This window comes from Hyperolius riggenbachi, chromosome 3 (genome assembly GCF_040937935.1).
Source record: "Hyperolius riggenbachi isolate aHypRig1 chromosome 3, aHypRig1.pri, whole genome shotgun sequence".
Taxonomy (NCBI): Eukaryota; Metazoa; Chordata; class Amphibia; order Anura; family Hyperoliidae; genus Hyperolius; species Hyperolius riggenbachi.
The window spans coordinates 236,017,121-236,042,703 of record NC_090648.1 but is presented as its reverse complement, the minus strand read 5'-3'; the positions used below and the strand labels follow the sequence as shown (position 1 = coordinate 236,042,703).

Sequence of the window (25,583 nt, the reverse complement as noted above, 5' to 3'; positions counted from 1 at the left end):
AACGTGGGACAAAACCGGTGTGCCTGGAGTAAACCCATGTAGACACAGGAAAATGTACAAACTTTGTGTAGATAGGGTCCTGGCTGAAATTTTAACTGCAAGGTGAGAGTTCTAACCCCTACGTCACCGTCCTGGTTATGATTGTTAAACTCACAGAAGAGAAATCTAAAGCTAGATACCGGAAATGAAGGTGGCACCAGAAATGGCTTTGCAGCACTTCCACTTTGTACACTTCCTGCTGGGACACTTAAGCTACGTATATGTTACCGCCAGAACCCGAAGTCTACCCATTCCGGGGTCTGGCCAGCCAAAATGCAAAGTGGCCATGTTACAGAGGCCAATGTCAGAAATGAATTGATTCTAGCGGCTCCAGCTCCTCTCCCTGCCCCTTCCTCTCACTAGTCAGCCAATGTGATAAGTAAATAGAGTCCGGCGGCTCTAGCTCCTCCCTCACCACCTCCTCTCACCACTAGCTGCTGGTATCCCTACCCCTTGTGTATGTTCCCCCCTCGCCCAGCTTCCTCCTACCACAAGTTTCCATTCGTAACTGTAGGGAAGTACCGCAAGAAGCAGGGATTCATGCCACCACTTTTTTTCCTATACGTGGGCACTATAGAGCGTGTGCTGGCAGAAGCAATGTTTGCGGTGTTCCCTCTGCCTACTCCTCCACGTGCTTCCCTGCGGTGACGAAGAACTCAGGTGGGTGTGGGGAGATAGAAGGTGGGTAGGGATACTCGACCGGCAGCTGCCAGAGGTTATAGGAGGGGGCAGGGGGAGGAGTCAGAGCTGTCGAGGGGAGCAAGGAGTGGAGCTGGAGCCACTGGAATCAATTTGTTTCTGACATTGGCCAATGTAACACGGCCACTTTGCATTTTGGCTGGCCAGAACATGAAATGGCCAGACTTCGGGTTCTGGCTATAACATATACACATTAGATCATTGTGGACCATCAGGGATTGGGAATCCATCCCTCCTGTAATAATTTGGGGCCCAATGCTGTACAGTGATGCTGCTATGTAGGGGGCTGAAGGATGATGGTCAGTATTCAACAGAGTGACTTCGGGCAGGGGAAACAAAAAAACGTGATTGAGTATGCTCAGTCATTGGTGGTCGATAAGGATTCAGCATGATGGATCCTTAAGTGATGTTGGGCAGCCGCTGTACACACACTAGAATAGTGAACGATCACAGGCTAAGCGGTTGTTATCTGCCGTCTTTTACCTCATGTGTGTATGTAGCCTTAGTGAATTAAATTATGGCCTCTATACGTGTTTGTGCTGAAAGGCGAAAACACTTTTTGCTGAAATGTAAATAAAAGCTGAGAAATGTTTTTTTTTCCACAATAATGCATCTTGTACATCATCTTATTATCTTTTGGGAGACACCTATGTCATTTCCCATCAAAAAATTACTTGCTAATTGAATAAAAGTAACTTTAAGTCAAAATTTGCTAGGGGTATGAATAATTATGGGCAGCACTGTAGGTAGTATTACACTTATAAATAATAGGCATACTCAGTGTTGAATGGAGCAGACAGTTATGTTTGTTAAGGTGCAGGGAATGAGAACACAAGGAAGACTGGCAGCAAGATGCAATAATTTTATGACAAATACATTGGGAACATCACTGTGGGTAGTATAGAAGCAAACTGTATGCTGGCTTCTCTGGAGGCATCGTACCATCTTGACAGCACTTGATGATGATGATAACGGTTACTGATTAGCTTGTAGAGGGGTTATGATAAGTATACATTTGTGCACACTCACACAGTGACTATTATCTGTAGGGATCGTGGTTCAATCCCCCAGGGCTACAGTTGGTGGCCAAATGCTTTTCAGATACATCGCTAGGCTACAGCTGAGTACTATGGAAGGGGAGGGGGGGAGGGGTAACAGAGCAGCTTCCAGCGGTGGGGTAAAGATGGGAACAATGCCTTGGGAAAAGTATCTGGGAGACTGTATACACACTAGATGTGCAGCACATGGCCTCAAGTGCTATCTTTTCAAGTCATCATTTCTGATTTTACATTCAGGGGCAAACCCAGGATTTTCAAGGGGTGGGGGGGATTCTTGAAAGGTCTCCCTAGGCAATCCACAATACAGTATAATAATAAGGTACAGATGACGCAATTTCCCATCTGACTGACAGGATCTGACAATTATTTCCTAAATGTCCGATCTGCTCCCGATCGACAACCGGATCGATCAGGAGTAGTTTGGATACAGATAATAATGAGGACAGCCGACACTGGTAATGAAGGGAAAAGTGAAGCATTCACACAGCAGGGCACAGGGCTGTGTTCATACCTTACTCTGTTAAGTTCCCCAAAGCTGCTCCATGCTCTGTACACACTAAGGGAAAGAAAGGGGGAAGTGCTGTGAGCTGGATGCCTGCAAATATTCTGGTATCTCAACGTGTGCTGTCCCCAGACACTGCACTGGCCCTGGTCTGAGGGGGGATTCTTGGCAGCTGTAATCCCCCAAAAGGTGTTTAAGTCATTAACTTTAAATTGTGAGCAGTACCCAAATGGGAACAGCCAGAATTGTGCTGAATTTATGGTGTCAACACATAAAATATCATTCTGGATTACCTGACTCTTCACTGCCAGTATTTCTAGAAAGTGTTCTTGCTCTGCTTAAAGAGTAACTGTCAGGCTGCAAAAGCTAATTTAAACCTCTATTCTCCTGTGTTAAACAGTTTAGAAGGAAGCCAAAAAGGCAATACTGAAGTTAAAAATCTCTCTTACTTTGAGGTTTGCTGGACAGCAAGGCTCTGTATTCCCAAGCTCCTAAGGAGGCCGGCAGGACGCATAACAGATACTGCAAAGCATTCTGGGGCTGCTTCTTCTCCCCAGTGCACTCCCTTGGTCTTCCCCTTCATTTCCCTATCCCGCCCTAAGGCTACTTTCACAGTGGGAAGTTACAGGCTCATGTTACAGCAGCTTGTAACAGCAGCCTAAACTCACAGCACTGAAAAATCAATGTGCTGTTCACAGGGCACATGTTCGGTTAGAGTATACTGCGTGAGTCCGCTATTGTTCCTAGCCACATGGCTAATTAATATTCACTGCACAGTAGTGTTGTCCGGATCATGAACCATTAGGATCTTTGATCCTGATCTTTTTTGTGAGTTGAATCATCAGGAAGCAAGGAAAGGGAGGATATGACATCACAATTGGCTTCATACAAGACAGACAAACATGGAACCTGCCATGAGCTGTTAGGAGCATCATTCTCTGCAAATACTATATAAAAATTCTGTGAAATCCAAACGTGGACAGTGAAATGCATATGTGATGTAAGTACAGCCAATATTTAGCTACTGATATATGTGTTTTTTTTTCTCTTGAGACCCTATACCTAACAGCTCCTAACCTAACAGCATTTTTGTTTGTTTTTTTGCTGTGGGCTTCAAGTTGAAAACAAATAAATAAAGATCCCCTGTAAGATGATTTAGTCTGAGGCATTCCCTTTTTCCATATGCCTCCATGGCAGCATACATATGGGTTAAGCCCCACCCCTACCAATTAACAGGACCTTAGCTATAAAAGAAAGTGACCCCTAGCGAGCAGCATTCTCATTTTTGTCCTCACCTCCGAACAGGTTCCTTAGTGTTTCAGCGCTATTTATTTTTATTTTACTCTTACCTCGCCGACATTCCTGCGGCGTTCCGGCCAGGTTCAGCCTCTCCTGGTCGCAGCCCTGTTGTCATGACTAAATGTCAAATTATTCAGGGACCTTATATCTGGGGTGATGGTGGGAGCTTGATCTAAATGATCTTTTCCCCCCTTTATGGCTGCTCTGCATGACTTAAATACGATTGCAGAGCACAGTGTGATCCTTCTCACCTTTTTTTTTTCCCTTGCTGTCTGCAGTTGCACAGGTTAGTGGTGCACAGTTCAGCTTCTCCTGCTGGGTGTTTGGTGCTGCTGAGTGTTCAGTGTGATCCCTCTCACCTGTATCTCTTGCTCTGTCTGCTGACTGCTCAGGCTCCATTATGTGAGGCATAGTTCAGCCTCTCCTGCTGGGTATTCAGTGCTGCTGAGTGCTCAGTGTGATTCCACTCACCTGTCTCACAGTGAAAGACTCTGAAGCACATGGCTTAGAGTGCATTCAAGCTTGGAACGCACAGCCATCAGACCAGGAAGTGTTTGCAGTAACTGCTCTCCAATCCCTGCTCTGGACACAGCAGAGATCTCCTCACAGCTGAGCTCTCCTCACCTCCTCTCACAAGGCTGGATACACACAGGACTGTGCTGGCTGCAACACTACCTCCCTCTATGTCTGGCTTAAAGGTAAAGGCACTATTATTTGCTGTCCCTCTGATGTAATGCTTCTCAAGCTGCAGGAGGAGGTAAGTTATTCCAAGTATCTTGGTAGCACTATGTACTATATTTTATCATCTGCCATGCTCATTATAAACAGTTATATGAACAGTATTGTGTACTATGTGCAATATAAATGACATAGCATTCCTTGCATGAAAGTATTATCTGATTTCTTATTTTCTGCAACGTTTCATGTACCTCTTATCTTACTCATTTCATCTCTTGCGGTCCGTTGGACTGCATTCTGGATCACACTGTGCCAGAAACAGATAATTCTAAGGTCAATAGGTAAGAGTCATACAGGTAAGTGACCCCGCTTTTCTACAAAAAAGAGAGCACACCTTCCATAAATGGGCTGTACTTTTTTATATACAAGCCCAGGAAGAAGAGAACAATGGAGGGCAAGTTCCCACCACTGTTCTAGGACACTAGTTCTTTGTCATCATTTAAGATCCTGCTTTAGATCTTTATATCATCACTCAGGATCCTGATCAAGGAGCAGGTAAATAACCTGCCTGGGAACTGGAGGATCAGGTCCCAGTTAAAGGCACCATAGCCCCTCAGATTGCTGGGTTTGTGGCGACAGAACCATGCCAGGGAAATCAGTAAAGTAGATCTGTTTCCACCAGATGGGAAAAGAGCCAGAGTTCCACCAGATGCACACATCCAAGATGATAAAGCAGGCTGTCCAGGAATCAGTGGACTACTATGAAGGCTCTTTGGTCCCCAAGCATCCTCCCAGCAAATCAATGAAGATACTGAATATCCTCAATTATCTGTGGTTTAGCATGAATCCAATGAGAGTAAGCATACAGATATCTGGTTTCTATTTCTCCTTTATCCAAGCCATCTCTGAAGCCATTCACTGGCAAGAGGAAACCCTTCTCCAGGATAAGAAACGTCTGAAATAATTATCATTCTCCTTTCCTGTCTTGAAAGAGATCAAATAAAGATGAATGGGAAAAGGTAAGGAGAAAGTCCTTCCTGAAAAAGCAGACTTTCCAAACATCATCCTTTCTTCAAGAAAATTCTCCAGTCCTAGTGTTCACTTCCATGGTGGACATGTCAGTCATGTGTCTTGCATGCCATGTAAGGTTAAACGTCTTGATTACTTTTTAAGATGTCCTAGACCATAAACGTGATATAGATTTAACGATGGTGTATACGACGACTGGAGGGGCATGTAAACCAGCCCTTGCTCTATCTTCAGTTGCCACGGAAGTGGACAAGGATTCTGATTCTATCCTGGCAGCTTAGAGAACGTTCATATTGTCTCTAAGTTTATTAGGGAAGCGGCTATAGATTTTGTCCAGTCCACTTAATATGCCAGGCTTTTTGCCATGACAGTGAATTGGTCTGTTAAAAAAAAAAAAAAAAAAAAAAAAAAAAAAAAGCTAGTCTGCTGATCCCAGCTTCCAACAAAATGTGTTTAAAATTCTGTTTGATGGAAGAAATCTTTTTAGTAACAAGTTGGATCTGGCAACCAACAGTCACCAAGGCTGGTATTATACCAAAGGAGAGAAGACATTGAGGAAGGAAAGACCAGACCATAGGAATTGGCAAACTTCACATGCTAATCTCCATAAGCTCACAAAGCAGTCAGCGCAGAGTCCTATTGACAATTCTGAAGTCCAGATAGTAGCTGCAAGACTTCAGCAGTTCCATATTATCTGGACAAAAAACAATAAAGGACGAGTGGGCCACAGATACAGAGTGGTTCGGTTTTTCTTGGATGTGCAAGTTCACTCCACCACGTAGTCACTTTGTCTTTACAGAGACCTGCTCTTTTACATTCATGACTCATTGCAGAAAACGGCTGTTATGTTGGTTCCAGAAGAGGAGCGCTTTTAGGAAGTCTACTCTCCTCTCTTCATTGTAAAGAAGTCAGGTGATCTGCGTTCAGTACTGGATCTGAAATTCCTAAATCTTCATCTTTCTGAAAACATTCAAGATGGAGTTACAACAAATGACTTGGCAGATACGTTCATTATTTCAAACTTCTTTCCACCATGCAGTTGGTAACATTCTTCTCCAGTAACCATCCTCCTTCTCGACATTATCACAGCCATGACAACCTTTTTTGGTACTAGTGTGTCTGGTGGCTCAGTTGAGAAAGCAAAGTTAGGACTTTATCACTATTTAGACAATCTGTTGTTGCTAGCCTCAGATCCCAAGGCTCTACTGTGTTAGCAACAGATTCTTCTTCAAAGTCTGTCTTTGGCTGGTTAACAAACAAGGAGGAAAGCCACCTCACTCCTTCTGAGGACCTAATCTTTCCGTGAGCAAGATTCCAATCTATATCCAGTGCAGTAACCAGATGAGAAAATTGCTGCCAAAAGTTTGCGAGTGCTGATTATCATACTATATTCATTAATCAAGGTGTTGTATACACCTCCTGGGCACTTTGTCATCTACAATCCAGATGGTCAAATGGGTTCACTGGCACATCTGCCCATTCCAACTAGAGTTTCTCCATCAATGAAACCACCAGAGTTACATCCTTCTCACTCCCACGATGAGACTGTCTGCGGTGGTGGCTAAACACAAGCTCAACAACTATTAACCAATCGTTCACCCATAACTCGTAAACATGCAGGCATGGTTTGACATGTTTACAGGTCGTATTAGCTTAGGTAAAATAGTCAAAACAAAGCTGATTGATCCCTGCAAATATACTCAAACACAGGGTGGCTTATATGGTGCTTCAGACCTTCAGCCATCACTGGGATGAGACATCAGTCTTTGATATCAGGTAGCAGAGGGACACAAGGAGTCTGTTCCTCATGTTAGAGGTCAGCAATATTATCTCCAGTGCAGAGAGCAATCTCTGCAGCGTCATGGCAGTTTATCTCATAGGGCCTCAGAACTCTGCGGCAGATTTTCTCAATCAAGGGGACTGAGGCAATAGCTTGTGGCCGCTCAATAAAATATATCCAGAGTGATCTGTGACCATTGGGTAGGTGGACCTGATGGCAACCTACATCAACTAAATGCCAGCTCGAGGAGATTCGCCCCCACATTCAAGGGCTCAGGGTGCTCTGGCAACACCTGAAATTTCTGAATAGTCTCTGTTTTTTTCCTCCAACTCCACTTATCTTCAAAATTCTGAGACTCCTCCTAGAACAAGTGGTACTCCTGGAGGTGGGTCCATTTTGGCCATGCCAGCCATGAGTCCCTCTAATTTGGAGCCTGAAGTTGGAACCTCCTATTCCTCTTTCAGTCAGACCAAACCCCCTGTCCCAGGACTCAATTTATCATCTGTCTCCTCAATCCCTTGATTTAATGGCTTAAGGATTGTGGGAGGAAGCTTAGAGACCTGGTAAACTCAGAATCATTGATAAACACACTGCTAAAAGCAAGGAAAACTACCACAAACTGGAAAATATTTTTTCTCAATTGCTCTGGTAAATAATTTAGACCCAATGGGTCCACCAGCACAACATATTCTTAGCTTCCTCCAGATTGGCCTATAAAAACAACTGGCTTGCACTCTCAAAGTGCAGATTTCTGCCATCTCTGCTTTGACGGATCACTGCTGGGTCTCTCACACTCTAATAGTTCAATTTATGAAGGCTGCCACCAAGAACAAGCATCCTAATTGCAACCTTTTTCCAAAGTGGGAACTGCGCAGGTTCTCAGTTACCTAGCAAAACCTCTTTTTGACCCAGTGGAAGACTGCAGGAGATGAGACTTAACAACCTTAAGAACTATGCCTCTAGTCGCTATCTCTTTGGACAGAAGAGTTTCCGAGCTCCAGGATCTAGGGGCTCATTCTTGACATCCTACTTAGTAGTTTTGAGACCACTACAGCACTTCACTTCCGGGCTTCCCTTTAATCAGGATCGGACAGTGCCATCTTTTATGGATACAAATTCCTCTGATCTGCATGTTCTAGATGTTGCAAGAACACTTAGAGCCTATGTGAATGTAACAATGGAGCTTCAGGAAATCAGAACAGCTCTTCATAATTCCATCAGGTCTGAGAAAGAGCCAGCTAACATCAAACTCAAAAGATCTCTTCATGGCTCAAATGAATCAAGAAAGCCTTTTATTAAGGCTAGCCTATTATCAGGGTTTGTGACCTTGTCCCTCTGGGTGGCATCACAGTGCACTCTTCTCAGCTGTCCCCTGTGCCACCTTCGCTATCCGGGCAAAGATTCACCAGGCTGCCAACTGGTCCTCTGTCCATAATTTCATTGCCTATTTCAGAGTCAATCCAGCAGCCTCCGCTTCAGTTTAATTTAGAAAGAAAGTTATTTCTGAATCTGTTAAAGCCTTAATTTAAATTTTTGGTCAGCAAGTCTTGTCCCACCCTTACTTTTTTTCTGCTAGTTAAATCCCATATGTATGCTGCCATGGAGGCATATGGAAAACGGAAAATTGTATACTCACCTAACGGTAATTTTCCTTTCCATGTGCATCCATGGCAGCATAGGGATTTCCCTCCCTTTCCTTTTGTTGACTTTTTGCTGTTCTCCGGTTCGGCTAGTCAATGAGAATGCTGCTCGCTAGGGGTCACTTTCTTTTATAGCTAAGGTCCTGTTAATTGGTAGGGGTGGGGCTTAACCCATATGTATGCTGCCATGGATGCACATGGAAAGGAAAATTACCGTTAGGTGAGTATACAATTTTCCGTTATTTTTACATTACAGTTAATCTTGTGTGAAAATTAACAGCAGCCAGTTACCGTACATTCATTTTTTTCTTGTTGACCAGGGAACATTAAGGGACACAAGCCTTCAACATGGAACCTGTGAATGGCCTGTATAAATATTTGGAGTCTTGGTCACAATGCATTTTTCTTGAGATCTGGGCTTCTGCCAATTTATTAAGGGGGATGCGGATTTCCTCACTTAAATTAACATCTGTGAATGCCATGAACTTTTTTTTCTGAAGCAAACCTACTCTGTGCAATGTAGAGTTCACAGGCTGCCAGAGATTTGCATTTTCACAACCTTATGTTATAAACCAATACTAAAAATGACAAGGCGTGTAATGCAAGAACATTGGTAGTATTGTCTCGCACTCACTAATGGATCAAACCCACAGAGTGCGACAGCTGAAAAGAGGGATGACGCCCTCTATGCAGTATTCAACAAGGAAGAAAGCTGGCACATCCAAAATCAATCTTTATTGGTTTCATGTAAAATGATGGCCAACGTTTCGGAGTCGCTTAGGACCCCTTTATCAAGGCAATATCTGCTCTGAGGCAAAGGTCTACAGAAGCAAAAAGATAATAAAAGAAATATAAACGAAAAAACAAAACAACCATTTGTACTACCCTCAGCCAGATAGTAAAGTGTAGGGTATGTGCTATTTAGCCAATCGAAAACGATTCCAGAGTGAGATAAAAATTATTCCCAAGTGAAACTAAAAAGATTGCCTTGATAAAGGGGTCCTATGCGGCTCGAAATGGTGGCCATAGTTTTACATGGAACCAATAAAGATTGATTTTGGATGTGCAAGCTTTGTTTACTCTCTATCACCACCACCTTCATCGCTTACCCCTATCCTAGTACAGATCTCTCTAAAATACAAACCCTTAAAAAAAATGAGTTTCACTATGGCTCCTGGCATGTGCCATAAGAAAATAGTACTACTTTAGAGAAGACAGCAATTTCTTTATTGCTGTCTGTGTCCGTACCGTGGAGATTTCAACTTACATCTATTCTGTGCAGCATCAATGAAAGCAGCAGGAACTGTATAACGTTTACTTGTTTCTCTAGACAGCAGTACAAACCTAACTAATAAAGAAATCCATGATATGTAATACAAAAAATGTACCAAATCATACAATGAAAAAGCAAGTACCGTAAATTTATTCAAGGATATATCGCAATCATAATAAAAACAAACGCTCTTGCTAGTTGCACAGGGAGGGAACCCACACAAATTATGAATGAACAAGTATTGTATATCAATATACAAGGTATAAGGAACCCAGAGCAAGCACCACGAGTATTAAGGTAATGGAAAAACCATAGAAAAAGTCCAGTCGCCTATATGCAGTGTGGTTCTATGATACTTTATATACATTTGTTGTATTACATATCATGGATTTCTTTATTAATTTGGTTATGTAAATTATCTCCATGGAAATTAATTATACTTGGTTGCTCTATTTCTTTTGATTCAGCAGTACAAACCTGTAAAGCATTTTTGACAGTCCTTGACCTATCCAAACACCTAAAAAATGGGTGGAGTCAAGCTTTAACTATGGTCCTCTATGGCGGAGTTCCTCAAATCCAGCCCTCAAATCTCTCATGAAATCATGTTTTCATCAAGTGATGAAATCACATGCGATATAATCAGTATTTCTGGCCCAGTAATTACCACAGCTGTTTCACCTCAGAGAAAAATTCCACAAGTAACCTGTTTGGGGTACTTGAGGACCAGAGTAAAAAAAAATGGTCTAGGGCAGCAGTTTTCAAAGCAATACTGGTGGACCACTAACGGTGTATTTTCCAGACCTTTTACGTGCGGTTTGAATAGAGTACTGCCTTTACACCATAATTACACAGTGCACCCATGAAAGTTATAGGGTATGTAACTGGAAAACATGAGCTGTTAGTAGTTCCTGAGGACAGGTTTGAGAAACAATGGGACAGAAGGAAGAGGAAACACTCTACTGACTGAGCTAGTACTGGAATACCTGACAGCAAATTCAAGGATGTTTTTGCTGAGGTTCCTTGTACTACTGAATCAGAAGAATAGAGAGATCCTTGGCATAAAAAGCCCCATGAATCTGACGCTAGGGCTCTTCTTTGGTCTTTGGTACTTTGACCTGACCAATGGGAATCCTCCTAAATGAGGATTCTTATTCAGTGTTGTAATCAATGGACCATTGGGGAGTACTAGAGGGTGATTCAGTATAACGCATACCTGAACTGATGTGCGATACTGATGTGTGACATGATGGGCTAAGCTTGGGTACATATAGATAGTGCCAATCCTAGTAATGGAAAGAAAAAGCGAAATCATACATTTTTAAATTAGAACAATAGACCATGGCCCCTCTCATGAACGAGCAATGTAAGCCACAGTATATTATTCAAATGTATGCCTTATGCCTTCAAACCATGCCACTCACCAGAGCCCTTTGTGTCACTCAGTGCTTCCTGACATGCATGTTGAGTGCAGATGCACAACTTACACATCTTGTATAAACTCCACCAACTATTGTTACATTTTGTATTACTTAACAACAATGCTGCTGAAAAGAGATAGCTTGCCTTAGTAGGCAGTGTTTCCATGTTTCCGTCACCAAAGCAAAACAGTTCCATTTTCTGAAAGGATACGTGAAAATGACATTTAACGTGTCTGTTTAGGACGTAGTAATGTGTCTTGTGGTAAATGTGTTTTGAACTGATAAGGACAGTTCTATTCAACACGTGAGTAATAGCTATGAGATAGGTAGGATGGACAAGGAACATGCAGACTTATCTCCTGTACCTTATAAGCAGTCTGACTGAAAGCCTTAACAATCTTTCATCTTTATGTTTTATTCTAAATGGGGAGACAGATGCTTATAGTATATAGCAGAGATTTGTTGAAACAAAGTGACAACTCCTATTTCAAGTGCGTATTATGTAAAATATTCAGTTTTCCATCTCTTCCCTTCATTGTAACTGTTGGCTTCAAATGCTGGTCACCTTGAGACTTCAGTCCTTTCTGAATTCCTCTTATTTAAATATACCCACTTAAAGGAAAACTGAAGTTAGAAGAATATGGAGGCTGTCATATTTATTTCCTTTTAAACAATACCAGTTACCTGGCATCCTGCTCATCTTTCATGCATCAGTAGTGTCTGAATCACACATCAGAAACAAGCATGCGGCAAATATAGTCAGACGTAAGTCAAACATCTGATCTGCATGCTTGTTCAAGGTCTATGGAGGAGCAGGTGGTTTTGGCGCATGGCGCTACTCTACTCACTACTCTACTCATTGCAATCAGCAGCTGCAAGATGACTTATTGGTGAAGATGAGTCATTGCCACAGTGGAGGGAAAGATCAAAGGGGTCTCTTGATACTTTATAGTGTAACTGCTATAAACATAGCTATGTTGACCACATGACCAGTATCCTAAATAGTGCAATATTTCAAAACTGACCTTAGACTATGGTATGGACATGAGGCTTGGACTATGGAGGTTAGTGCCATAAACTGTTCAGTATACTCTGAAGTGCTACAGAAAATGCCAGCACAATATAACTGCATAACAATAATACCACAGGCCACAGCTGGGCCCAAGTTCCTGTCATGCAGGTCACCCTCTTACCAGTGAATCCTGCAATGATTGTACCTCAATACAGCTTTATTCCTGTGAGGAATCCTCCCTGTGTCTTTTCCCATATGAATAAGCTTAGAAGAAAGTGAATTATTTGCCAGCATTGTGCATGAAAAGTGTCTGCCTGCCTGTCTGAATGGGGTGTGTTTCCTTAATTTCCTTGTATATTATTCTCACTTCCCTTTCTACTATTTATAGATTTGACTTAATACAAATGATTCAGAATGGACAATGAGAAGTCACACACTAATTGGAACACAACTGGCTGATTTATTGTGTCAGGATAAACCTGGGAAGTATAAATATGGTGACTAGTGGTTAATGTACAATTGTCACGTTTGCCAGGTCTCTTGAGTTTTTCCAAGACTTGTCCTTGAAAACTTTTGTAATAACAATGTCCAGGTTTTCTGAACACAGCTTAGCATTTCTGTTGTCTTTACTTTCAGTTCACACTGGAGGTGCTTTTGGAGTTTTTTAAAGAGACACTGAAGCGAAAAAAAATTATGATATTATGATTTGTATGTGTAGTACAGCTAAGAAAAAAACCATTAAGATCAGATACATCAGTGTAATTGTTTCCAGTACAGGAAGAGTTGAGAAACTCCAGTTGTTATCTCTATGCAAACAAGCCATTCAGCTCTCCGACTAGTGGTGGAGAGGGCTGTTATCTGACTTTTATTATCTCAACTGTAATTGAACTGTTTACTTTTCCTCTGCTAGAGGAGAGTTCATTTCTTCACAGACTGCTCTGAAAGACTCATTTTGAATGCTGAGTGTTGTGTAATCTGCACATATTATAGAGTGATGCAATGTTAGAAAAACCACTATATACCTGAAAATAAAAATATGATAATATTTTCTTTGCTGCTAATCTTCTAATAATTATTCATAGTACACAACCAATTCATTATATCATATATTTTTTTTTCGCTTCAGTGTCTCTTTAAGCGCTGGTGATTTTTCCAAACTGTCCCTAAAAGCGCTTGTGCAATGATTCTCTATGAGAGAGTTCACATCTAAACGGTTTGTTTCCGATCCGCTCAGAGAAACACTGCATGGACCATTTTTGAGATGATTTGCCTCAATAGAAGGTATAGGAAAAACGCGAAACCCTCACAAAATCGCTTTGTGCATCGATTGTGTTCACGATCAAATAGTTCACTTCCTGCCCAAACAGAATCGCTCTGCAAAAGCGTTTACAAAAACGCTTCCAAAACCGCCCAACTCACAGAAATCGCCGGGAAGGGGGAAAAAGTGTCAAAAAACGCTCAACGAAAATGCGATCAGAATGCAATGTGAACGAGGCCTAAACAATACTATTGTCCTCCTCCTCACTCTGTTTTTTTTTTGTTTTTTTTTAGCATTTCAAATTCCACCTTTGTTAAACAAAAACACAGTCCAGTCCAGTCAGTTCAGCTATGTATTTGTAATGATTAATGGAAAAGAAAACTTCAGCTTGCTGATTTTGTTTTATACATTTATATTTCCCCCAAACTCCATTTATAGCCTGTATTAAAATAGATTCCCAAAATTCCCCAGCGGTATACATATAATTATAGCAGCAAAAGAAGAGCAAATATCAGCAAGTTTGCAGTTGGGGGGGCAGTTAGGGTTAGGCATGGGTGAGGGGGTTGGTTAGGGTTAGGTATTGTGGGGGGGCAGTTAGGGCTAGGCATCGGTGAGGAGTTTAGTTAGGGCTAGGCATTGGTGGGTGGTTGTTTAGGGCAAGGCAATCAATGGGGGAGTTGGTAAGGTTAGGCATTGGTGAGGCAGTTTGGTTACAGTTAGGCATCGGTAGAGTACAGGCTCGTGTAAGAATAAGGTTAGGGCGGCGGAAGTGATGCGATGCGGCTAGGTAGCCGCATTCGCATCACTAAGTAGTGGAAACAGGCCCGAACTGATATTTTACTAGCAGAATTACCACTGCTCAATAGTAAAACAACAGTAATTTTCCTGGTATTCTATTAGCGCATATTCCCGCCACCCAAATTTTCACGGTGCCCAATTTGAATGTATGCCCTAGCAATGGTGCACACAGCAGGACAAGTACTTTGCCTTCGTTGGAACACCAGGGAAATAAAAAGCTGATAGGGTCGGATCCCACTAGCAATCAGGGTTTGCAATTTGTTCCCATTTTACCAAGCGATTTTGAGGTTAGGTGCACACATAACATGAAACGCATTTTTGCATGCGTTTTTACTGCGTTTTTGGTGCATTTGCATTAGCGTTTTTTTACAGCAGATGCGTTTTCAAAAACGCTGCAGAAAAGCTCTGGTGTGCACCAGCCCACAGTCAGGTTTCTTTACCATGTTTCTTCATTGAGCTATTTAGTTTCTATTTCCAGTAGCTGGCTCAGCCCGCACACAGCGGCAGTTTGTTTTCTGGCACAAAGAATTTGCCACAAGAAGGCAAAAGAGGGAAGGATTATTCTACACAATAAAACCTAACTGTCCCTGCGTCATCCTTTCCCTGTCTGTGTGGCCGTGGATTTTTGTACTGCGCATGAGCGCAGTACAGACAACCGTTGGGACAGGAGGACGGGCCAGGGAGTCGGGAAGGTGAGGCGGGCGGGTGGACGCACGCACTAACTGGCGGGGGTGGCGGCATGAAGAGACCTAGAGCCCGTTTCTAAACGGGCTTAGGTCAACTAGTTCAATTATATTTCATGACTGCACTGGTTTTCCCAGTAGCTCTTTGGGGCAATTTGTCTAGCTCTTTCCACAAGTTGTCCAGTTTATGTGGCAATTCTTGTTTGCTACAAGTTCTTTAGATTTTATGTTCCTACTTTACAGAACCACAGAATATGTATGCGCTTTATAAATCAATAATAATAATAGCACATGTAAATTTAAGTGAGCACTATGTAAACTATATACAATGTCTCACGCAAGTAGCGTATGCATGGTATGCACCCAACGCATGGGATGTTTAGGAGCATAAATGAATGCATACCATGCTTACAATATTTGCATATTTAAGTATCAGTTTGTTTAAAGCTTGTTACATTTTATGTTAGGCTTTTAACCGCAATGTAACATTTGATATGACTTTTGTGAATACCCCGATTGTCTCTGACATCGATGTTCTAATTCCAAATACAGCCATAGCTTATGTGCGGGGAAAGGAAGAGGTTGAATATATTGCATAGCTGCAACTGAAATGGGAAAATGATGTGTCTACTGTGAAGCCGAGGAAAGCACACCTATACTCACCAAAACTCTTGCTGGCTACGGGAGGTTAGGAGTTCTTGGACACATGAAAATTATTTTAACTGGTACACGGTGGGTGAGGTATAAAAGGAGAAGTAATACTTTGTGGAGACTGGACGGGGGCCCATCCCTAACAGAACACTTCTGTAAGAAATATAGTAAGACAAAGAGCTCAGTGATGCATTGTCAAACATAGATTTTAAATGATATGCTAGTTGTCAGTGCAAACATACTAGCGATAAATATCCGTCAAATTTAGGATGCTTTCACAGTGGGACGTTACAGGCGCACGTTAGAGCAGCCTGTAACGCAGCCCAACTCACAGTAATGAAAAATCAATGGGCTGTTCACAGTGCCCACGTTGCGTTACAGTGTAACGCTGCACGTTCTGGGAAAGTGTAGCATGCTGTGCATTATATGCGGTTTTAGCCGTATTAGACTGTTTGCACATGCTCAGTAATGTTGGGTTTTTTTGTATTTTTAAGTGCAGGAGAGGAGGTGAGGAGAGTCCGCTATTATGCTTAGCCACATGGCTAATTAATATTCACTGCACTGCAGTGTTTACTTCCTAGAGCGGCCACTTATTGGCTGGTGGGACCATGTGATGCGGAATGTTCCGATCACGTGGTCTCCACTCCGTTTTCGTCTGATAGTATGCGTTAAAAAGTACGCATCACGGACGCATCAAGAGACGCATAACGCGGCTCTATATAACGTCCAACTTCAAAGCTCACATGCGTTGCGTTAGGGGCACGTTATGCGACCTTAATGTCGCATCTAATGCAACGTCTCAAGATTGACTTTCTAGTAGTCACTGTAACATAATCACCACCCCCTAACCTAGTTACTATACTACAACATCCAAACCCCTGTCATACTCACCTGTGGAATTGTCATCTTCAGAGATCATGTGACTCCATCTTGTGAAGAAGACAACTACAATACTCCTAGTCATTTCAGTTTCAAACAAAACCCCAGTGACAATCTAGCATCTAGTTGTTTCCTTACAACTGTCACACCATGTTGCCAACTCCAGTGTACACGTACAGTACAAGCATCATACCATTGCCTGTGACAAATGCTTGCAGCTGTCTGAGTGCACATGGGAGCAGTTAACAAGCAGTGGGCCACCTGGTGTCAACTGCTTGTGTTAAAGACCCCTTACTGCCCCTGTTAGACCATAGCTTCCTCTGCTTATACCTACACACAAGTACAAAGTCCTGTATCTCTCTCACACACTTTCCCTGATCTGCACTCCACAACTTCAATCACTAAACCGTGATAGCTCATATCACGGCCATTTTCAAGCGCATTTTTGCGTTTGCGCACGATTGCAATTTTTCGAGCGAAAACGTGAATTTTCGTGCATGAAAATTCCCAATAGCGCAAAAACGCAGGCAAACGCGGAAACGCTCATGAAAACAGCCATGATATGAGTTATCACGGTTTAGTGAATCAAGCCCCAAAAGTGAAAATGGCCTTACAGGGATATTCCAATTTTCAAAAAAAAAAGTCCTTTTTTAGTTTGGCTTTAGATATTGCAAGGATTAATAGTAAATATTTTTTCAGCTTGATTACTTTGTCATTCCTCAATGTTTCTTACATAAGCTGGCAGATAGTAGAGTTGGTGTGGGCTGTGAGTCAACGCATTAGTGCAGGTGTTGAAAATGAGTAACAATGCATCTTGCCCTTTGGAGCTAGTTATTTCTGCAGCAAGGTGGGAGTTCCTGGACAGCCTGATGACAACAGTGCTCCAAATACTGAATAAATAGTACTGTTGCCAAGATTATAGAGAAAAAACAATTTGAGTTTAGTGTCAGTTTTGGAAAGCCTTAGCTGACAGCAAATTGACATATGCGGTAAATGTAAATCTGAACATTAAACTTAAAAAAAGTCTTATGCAGCTTTGATCTATGTGTATGCACATAAGGGGAGGAAGATGATGCTGATGATGCTGATTAGTGACTGGTGGTTGGGGCAGGCACTTGGTGGTTAGATGGTTTGCAAAGGCACTAGATTCAGTTGTCTAGAACAACAGGAACTACAGAGTTCCCCTTATAGCTCATGGAGATCCAGAACCACTAGAAGAGTAAGGCTACGTTCACATCATGAGACACAGATGGCCGTGCGTTCGGAACGCAACGCATACGAATGCACGCCACTGAAAGTGAATGGGTCAGCCGTGTGTTTTGGTAAAAATGCATGCAGCATGCGTTGCCGGACTGCACTGCTCCGGAATGCATGCAGTGTGAACATTAGACAGTGCAGTCTATGCACTGTGTGATGCCGTGTGTGTCGGCCTGCTGCACGCGTTGCCGAAATCCGGACGGCGACGTGTGTAGTGTGAACGGGGTCTCAGAGGGGCTAACGGAGATCAAAAAGCCCTCTTACCAAAAAGTGAAATATAATTTTGACTTTTTACACAATAGATATTCTCAATATCAGCTTTGAGGGCTGGTGCACACCGAGCGGCTTTTTGGGCGTTTTCAGATCCGCTTGCGGCTGCGGATCTGCTTGGTCAATGTATCTCAATGGGGTGGTGCACACCAGAGCGGCAGGCGTTTTGCAGAAACGAAAAATGCCTGGGTGAGGCATTTTTTGGATTTCGGATGCGTTTCTGCCTCAATGTTAAGTATAGGAAAAACGCAAACCGCTCTGAAAAATGGCACTTCAGAGCGGTTTTGCAGGCGTTTTTGTTACAGAAGCTGTTCAGTAACAGCTTTACTGTAACAATATATGAAATCTGCTATACTGAAAACCGCAGCAGCAATCCGCAAAACGCTAGCAAAACGCCTCATAAAAATAAAAAAAAGCGTTTAAAAATCTGCTAGCATTTTGCGGATCTGCTAGCGGGTTTTGGTGTGCACCAGCCCTGAGTGAGCAAGTGTGGTTTCCCATGATGCATCACTCCTGAACTTAGTTCTCGGTCACCGTGAGCTATCTGGGTACTCTTTTCTTTTGTGTATGTGTATATAAAGTCTCTTCCTCCTAACAATAGTTGGTTCTGCAAAGTCTTTCCCCTCATATTACCTAATCAATTTGGGTTTGCCAAACCAAAAGCCTGGTACACACTTTCAATTATGATTGGCCGATCACTGACCAATTTTACCAACTCCATATAATCTGAGGGTCAACAGATAATGAATACTATGAAGAGATTGTGTAGGTAAACCCAAACTGCATGGAGGTGGTAACATTCAGTCATAGATTGACCAATCATTGAAATAATTGAAAGTGTGTATCAGGCTTTAAAGCCTAGTACTCACATCCAACTTTGGCCAATCACTGACCAATCTGTACCACCTCCATGTAGTATGAGTGCCAACAGATTTTGAATACTATGAACATTTTGTTCAGGTAAGCTCTCATACTACATGGTAATGTTAACCACTTTACCCCCGCGCGTACGTATTTCTCCGCCCCTTTTTCCATCCTTTAAAAACCAGGGACGGAGAAACACGTACTTTCCGCGTTCCCGACGCTGTCCGCGCTCCCGCTCGTAAACACGCCGCCCGCCGCTAGTAAAACCGCCGCCGCCCGCTCGCCCGGAGATCAATGAACGGGAAAATCCATTCCCGTTCGTTGATCTAAGCCCCACAATGACCCGCTGCTCTCCTATGGGCAGCGCGATCATTGTGAGAAGAAACTCACGTGTCCAGCCTCCTTATTCTTCCTCCAAGCTTCCGGAAGGAGGCTTGGAGGTCGCAATAAAGCAAAAAGTTACTGTGGCCATCTTGTGGCCAAATAGTAAACTACACCCTACACATTTTTCACATACAAATAAATGACTTTTACACACAAAATTAACTCATTACCTCCCACACTCCCCATTTTTTTTTTTTTTGTAATTAAAAAAAAATTCAAAAATTTACAATTAAAAAAAAATACATAATTAGTTACCTTAGGGACTGAACTTTTTAAATATTTAAGTCAAGAGGGTATAACACTGTTACTTTATAAACTATGGGCTTGTAATTAGGGATGGACGCAAAACTGAAAAAAATGCACCTTTATTTCCAAATGAAATATTGGCGCCAAACATTGTGATAGGGACATAATTTAAACGGTTTTATAACCGGGACAAAAGGGCACATAAATTTCATGGGTTTTAATTACAGTAGCATGCATTATTTAAAAACTATAATGGCCGAAAACTGAAAAATAATTTTTTTTTCCCCACATTTTTCCTATTTTCCCATTAAAACACATTTAGAAAAAAATAATTCTTGGCATAATGTCCCACCTAAAGAAAGCCTAATTGGTGGCGGAAAAAACAAGATATAGTTCATTTCATTGCGATAAGTAATGATAAAGTTATAGACGAATGAATGGAAGGAGCGCTGAAAGGTGAAAATTGCTCTGGTGGTCAGGGGGTAAAACCCCTCAGTGGTGAAGTGGTTAAAATTGGCCAATGATTGAGAAATCAAAATTGGATGTGCGTACAAGTCTTTATATGCCTGTACAGAAGCTCAGTTGTTGCTGTCTGGAGTGATAGTTGGGACCCATCCACACATTTTGCGTGGGTGATTTTACCGGAATTATTGCGGTAAAATCAAGACAAATTTGCAGGGTTTTTTGCGATCACAATTAGCACTTCAATAGCATGCTAATAGTGATCGCTGTTCAATTGCAGCAAAATGCTGCATGCAACGTGTTTGCGAATGCCGCTAATTGTGAAAATGATCGGCGGCAATCGTGGCAGTGAGATCAGTGCCATATAGTTATAATTGTGTTGATGCTTCGGCGATTAGCGGTAAACGGCTGCTAATCACCCTGGTGTGAATGGGCCCTTAGAGTTTGTTTCAGGTCATGATTAGTGTAAATAATGATGCTCTGCTACAGCCGAGTGCCCTGTCCTTTTCTATGGAGAGGAAAGACAAGAGACAAGTGGAAGAAAAGTGGGAGACTCTGAAAAATAGCATTCATCTGTGTGTCGTTTAGTGACCTGGCACAGCAGACCAGTGCACAACATCAGGGATCACCTGTAGTGATGTGAGATTTTCACCCAAGGTGATCACAAATGATTGTCTCGGGAGATGAATATCTACAGATCATATTAGCTCTTTGTTTGAAGTCGCACTCAATGGTCAATCACCCAACAAGGGATAAAAGGTGTGCAGATCAGATGCCCAGGACACCACAGGACATTCAAGCCACAAAGAAAGAATGTTCATCACACCACCTTCAGATATGAAACGTCGTCTATTTATTAGGTAAAAGACATACAACATTTAAAAAGAAGTGTTAGGCAAGACAGTCCACTGTTTCGGGCTCCTGCCCATCTTCTACAGATCGTACGCACCCTTGTATTGTGCTGTACATTCAGAAGTAACTGTTTGCTAATGATGGTACATTTTACTGGGCAAAAAATATAGTCATTATTTTCTTAAGTGCATAAAATGTGTTTTATGTTAGATATACTTAGCAATTAACTTTATAATAGTTTTAATGTAAAAAAAATAGACTTAATGTAAAAAAAATGGTAAAATAAACAGTATTGTATGTTATTTTTCAGGATGCCAGGTGTCTGAAACGAATGATACGACTCCTCAGGTTGCTACAACACCACCAGTAACTTCATCTAAAAACATTCTGCCTACTTCTGCGCCTACTACTGCACCTGCTGTGTCTGTTTCTAATAAAGCTATTACAAGTGCAAGCCCCACCGTACCAACAGTCACTTCTACTTCTCTATCACCATCACCTAAAAAGGAAGAGACTACAGCATCACCAACTACTATTGCTGCTGCTGCAAGCACAACAGAAGTTCTCAAAGCATTGAATAACCCCCTAACAACCAAAACAGCAGTTCCAGGAGTTGCCACTTCAACTGTTCAAGCTAGTTCCAGCCCAAAATCAAAAGACGATGTATCTGTCACAACTACAGTCCCTACCAGAACAAAATTTGTCTTCATCAGCACTGTTAAAGGAGACGTTACGTCAGGTAAGAGGTTCATTACATTTTGAAACCATGAAACTTGTGTATCCCAAGACTGTGGTGATCAAGTTGTATGCCATCATATTACAGAAATTAAAGTGGTAGTTCAAATGGCCTCCATGTAAATTAGCAGCCACCTCCAGTGATGTATCTAGGTAAACAAGTGCCCATGGCAAACACTGAAATCGTGTTCTGCTGCCCCGAGGTAGTGGAGCTTTATACTTTATTTTGTTCTCGCAGCAGGATAAGTCCTCTTCACTTCCTCTTTAGTGTGGCTAATTATGCCAAGGTGATAGGCTGCACAGGGCAGCTACACTGAAGAGGAAGTGAAGAGGTCCTGTCTCACCAAGAATGAGGTAAAGTATGAAGCTCTGCTGCCATGCTACTCTACAAAATATGTGGAGGATGGAGACAGGAGCTGCGCCCACTGGGGTGAGGGGACAGTACGCACAAGGCACTATTTTTGTTTAATTAGCCCACACAGGCAGGAGACAAGGATTGGGTTGGGAAATGAGGAGGGGGAAGGTGAGGGTTTGAAGACACACTACAGTACAAAGTACACACACAAACAGACTGCACTCCAGAAACCACACACAATAGAAACTCACATGGAAAGTACACTACACTACAAAAGACACACACACAACCTGACTTTACAAGCCCCCCTACACTCCAGAAACCACACCACAACAGCAACTCACACTGAGGGTACACTACACTATAAAACACACACACAACCTGACGCCCAGGCCCCCTACACTCCATAAACCACAATAGAAACTCACATGGAGAGTACACCACACAACAAAAACTCAGAGGGTACACTACACTACAAAACGCACACACAACCTGATGTTCAAACCCCCTTACACTCCATAAACCACACTACAACATTTGTTAGATCACCCATGTCGTCCCGGTACTTCATTTTTGGGGGGACATGGGTGATCTACGTGCCCTAGCTCCACCCCACCATGCACACACGACAGCGTAACATGTAATTACAAGGAGTAACATGGTGTTACCCAAGTTTAACACTTTAATATGAGGGCCTGATGCTGTGTTGGAAAAGATCCCATGGTGGTGCAGGCAACATGGAACCCAAAATGCACCCTCATAATATTTATATAATGTTGCACAACCACACAGAGTGGTGCTGGGGAGTCTGACTTTTTTTAAAAGATTCTTTTTATTTATCATTTTAAGAAAGCAGTAACATAAACAAATTGGACTTGATTCACAAAGCGGTGCTAACCTACTTAGCACGCCTAAAGACTTTTGGGCGTGATAACCATTGTAGGTTGGCACCGTTTTGAGGAATTAACTCGCGCTTAAAGTCCTGCGCGCAAAGTCTGGTGCGTACGGAAAGTCGCATAAGGTTTAATGGGCGCATAAAACTTTACATGCGCAAAACTTTATGCGCACTAAACTTGACGCACGCAAACTATTTTGCATGCATTAGCACGCGAAGAGGCAGTTTTCACGTGATAAGCAGCTTTTCACTGGTGTGCAAACAATTAGCACGGTTTTGTGAATCAAGCCCATTCTATTCAAACAACATAGGTTTTGGCCATCAATAACAAATTAGCAATTTTAACCAACAGAATAACCATCTTGAAGATCCATTTTATGTACAGCAGTCCAGCACTGTACAAGAACATGCTGAGATATCGTATATAGATATTGTGTATATATATATATATATATGTATATATATATATATATATATATATATATATATATATATATATATATATACATCAAGTGATAGTCCGCAGGAAAGTACAAAAATAATACTAAATAGTTATCCAATATAGCCAGATCAGGCTAGTGTCCAATCCTTTCGACCTGTAAACTTTAATTGTAGGATATAATTGTAGGGCTGCCCAGGTACTACTAGGAGGAGCGGGGCCATAGAGGGATCATACGCCCACTACCCCCCTCCCCCCACAGGCCAGAGCAATAGCCCTCTTTAGGTCTCCAAGAATTTCCAGCATTTCCATCTCAGGTGCCAATGTTATCTTAAAGATGTTATTAGCATGTCTTGTATTAATGGCTCGAGAAAAAAAAAACATACAATAAAGAGAGAGAGAAAAAGGAAAAGAGAGAAAAATAAAAGGGGTAAAATAAAAGAAAGTGTCCAGACGTACCCTCCCCTCCAGACCCCATTTAAATGTTCTTATTGACCTTAGTTATCTTCAGGGATTTTGTTTTAAGAGGGAACATCGAGGGAACCACATTACCTTCCTTATTGTTGACGGATCACTTCCTCATATTCCTCAGATTCGGTGGATATGTGCCAATGAATCCACGTGTTAGAGTATACTTCATACCTATCATATAAGGCAGTGGTTCCCAACCTTTTTGGAGTCGTGACACATCAAACCTAACGTTCAGATCTCCGTGACACGTAGACTAAATGCATGTAATGAGAGACAGCGTTTCCCCACTAAATGCATATAAGAGACAGCATTTCACCAGTAAATGCAGGTAATGACAGACAGCCTTTCACCAGTAAATGCACGTAATGAGAGACAGCGTTTCCCCAGTAAATGCACATAATAAGAGACAGCTTTTCACCAGTAAATGCACATAATAAGAGACAGCTTTTCACCAGTAAATGCACATATTAAGAGGCAGCTTTTCACCAGTAAATCCACATAATGACAAACAGCCAGTTGTCCCCAGTATATGTAGCCAGGGATATATGTGCCCAGTATATGTAGCCAGAAGTATATGTCCCCAGTATATGTAGGCAGGTGTATATGTGGCCAGTATATGTAGGCAGGTGTATATGTGCCCAGTATATGTAGTCAGGGGTATATGTGCCCAGTATATGTAGCCAGAGGTATATGTGCCCAGTATATGTAGCCAGAGGTATATGTGCCCAGTATATGTAGCCAGAGGTATATGTCCCCAGTATATGTAGGCAGGTGTATATGTGGCCAGTATATGTAGGCAGGTGTATATGTGCCCAGTATATGTAGCCAGAGGTATATGTGCCCAGTATATGTAGGCAGGGGTATATGTAGGCAGGGGTATATGTGCCCAGTATATGTAGCCAGGGGTATATGTGCCCAGTATATGTAGTCAGGTGTATATGTGCCCAGTATATGTAGTCAGGTGTATATGTGCCCAGTATATGTAGTCAGGTGTATATGTGCCCAGTATATGTAGCCGGGTGCTCCCCCCCCAGGAGGAGAGAGCGAGGGAAGGAGAGCGGCACCTCAGGGTGCTCTCCCTCCTTCGCTCTCTCCTCCGGAATGAAGTGCGGTGGCTGGCAGAGGTGCCTGACCACAGTTAGTTCCGGAGGAGAGAGCAAGGGAGGGAGAGCACCCTAAGGTGAGGGAAGGGGGGAGATGGCCTCCTTCTCCGCCGCTGCCCACAGCTCTCCCTCCATTGCGCTGCTCTCTTCCAAGAGTTGACACTGTGACACATACCCGAAGCTGCCGCGACACATGTATGTGTCGTGGCACATGGGTTGGGAACCACTGATATAAGGTATGTGTCATTGATTCCATCCGGTCTATATACTTAATTTCCTCAAACCACTCTATTATGGTTGGTATTACCTCAGATTTCCAATGTCTCAATGGATTTCCAATGTTTCAATGAGAGTCCGACTTTTTAGGGCCCGTTTCCACTATAGCGTTGCGGAATCGCCGGCGAATCACCGCAGGCAAATCGCATGCGGGTGCGATTCCGCATGCGTTTTTTGCCGCGATTTCGCATAGGTAAGGCTGTATGCGAATTTAACCATGTCACTGCCTGTGTAAATTAACATTAATACCTATGCGAAATCGCGGCAAAAAACGCATG

At 42.4% G+C, this 25,583-nt stretch overlaps 1 protein-coding gene across 1 annotated transcript in view; it reads left to right on the top strand.

Annotated features, from left to right (window-relative positions):
* The window catches only part of PODXL (podocalyxin like), a 97,528-nt gene that overhangs the window by 33,125 nt on the left and 38,820 nt on the right, over positions 1 to 25,583 (top strand). The window contains exon 2 of the mRNA XM_068276016.1: positions 21,342 to 21,770. Within this exon, the coding sequence (XP_068132117.1) occupies positions 21,342 to 21,770 (429 nt within the window). The remainder of the gene's footprint in view (positions 1 to 21,341; positions 21,771 to 25,583) is intronic.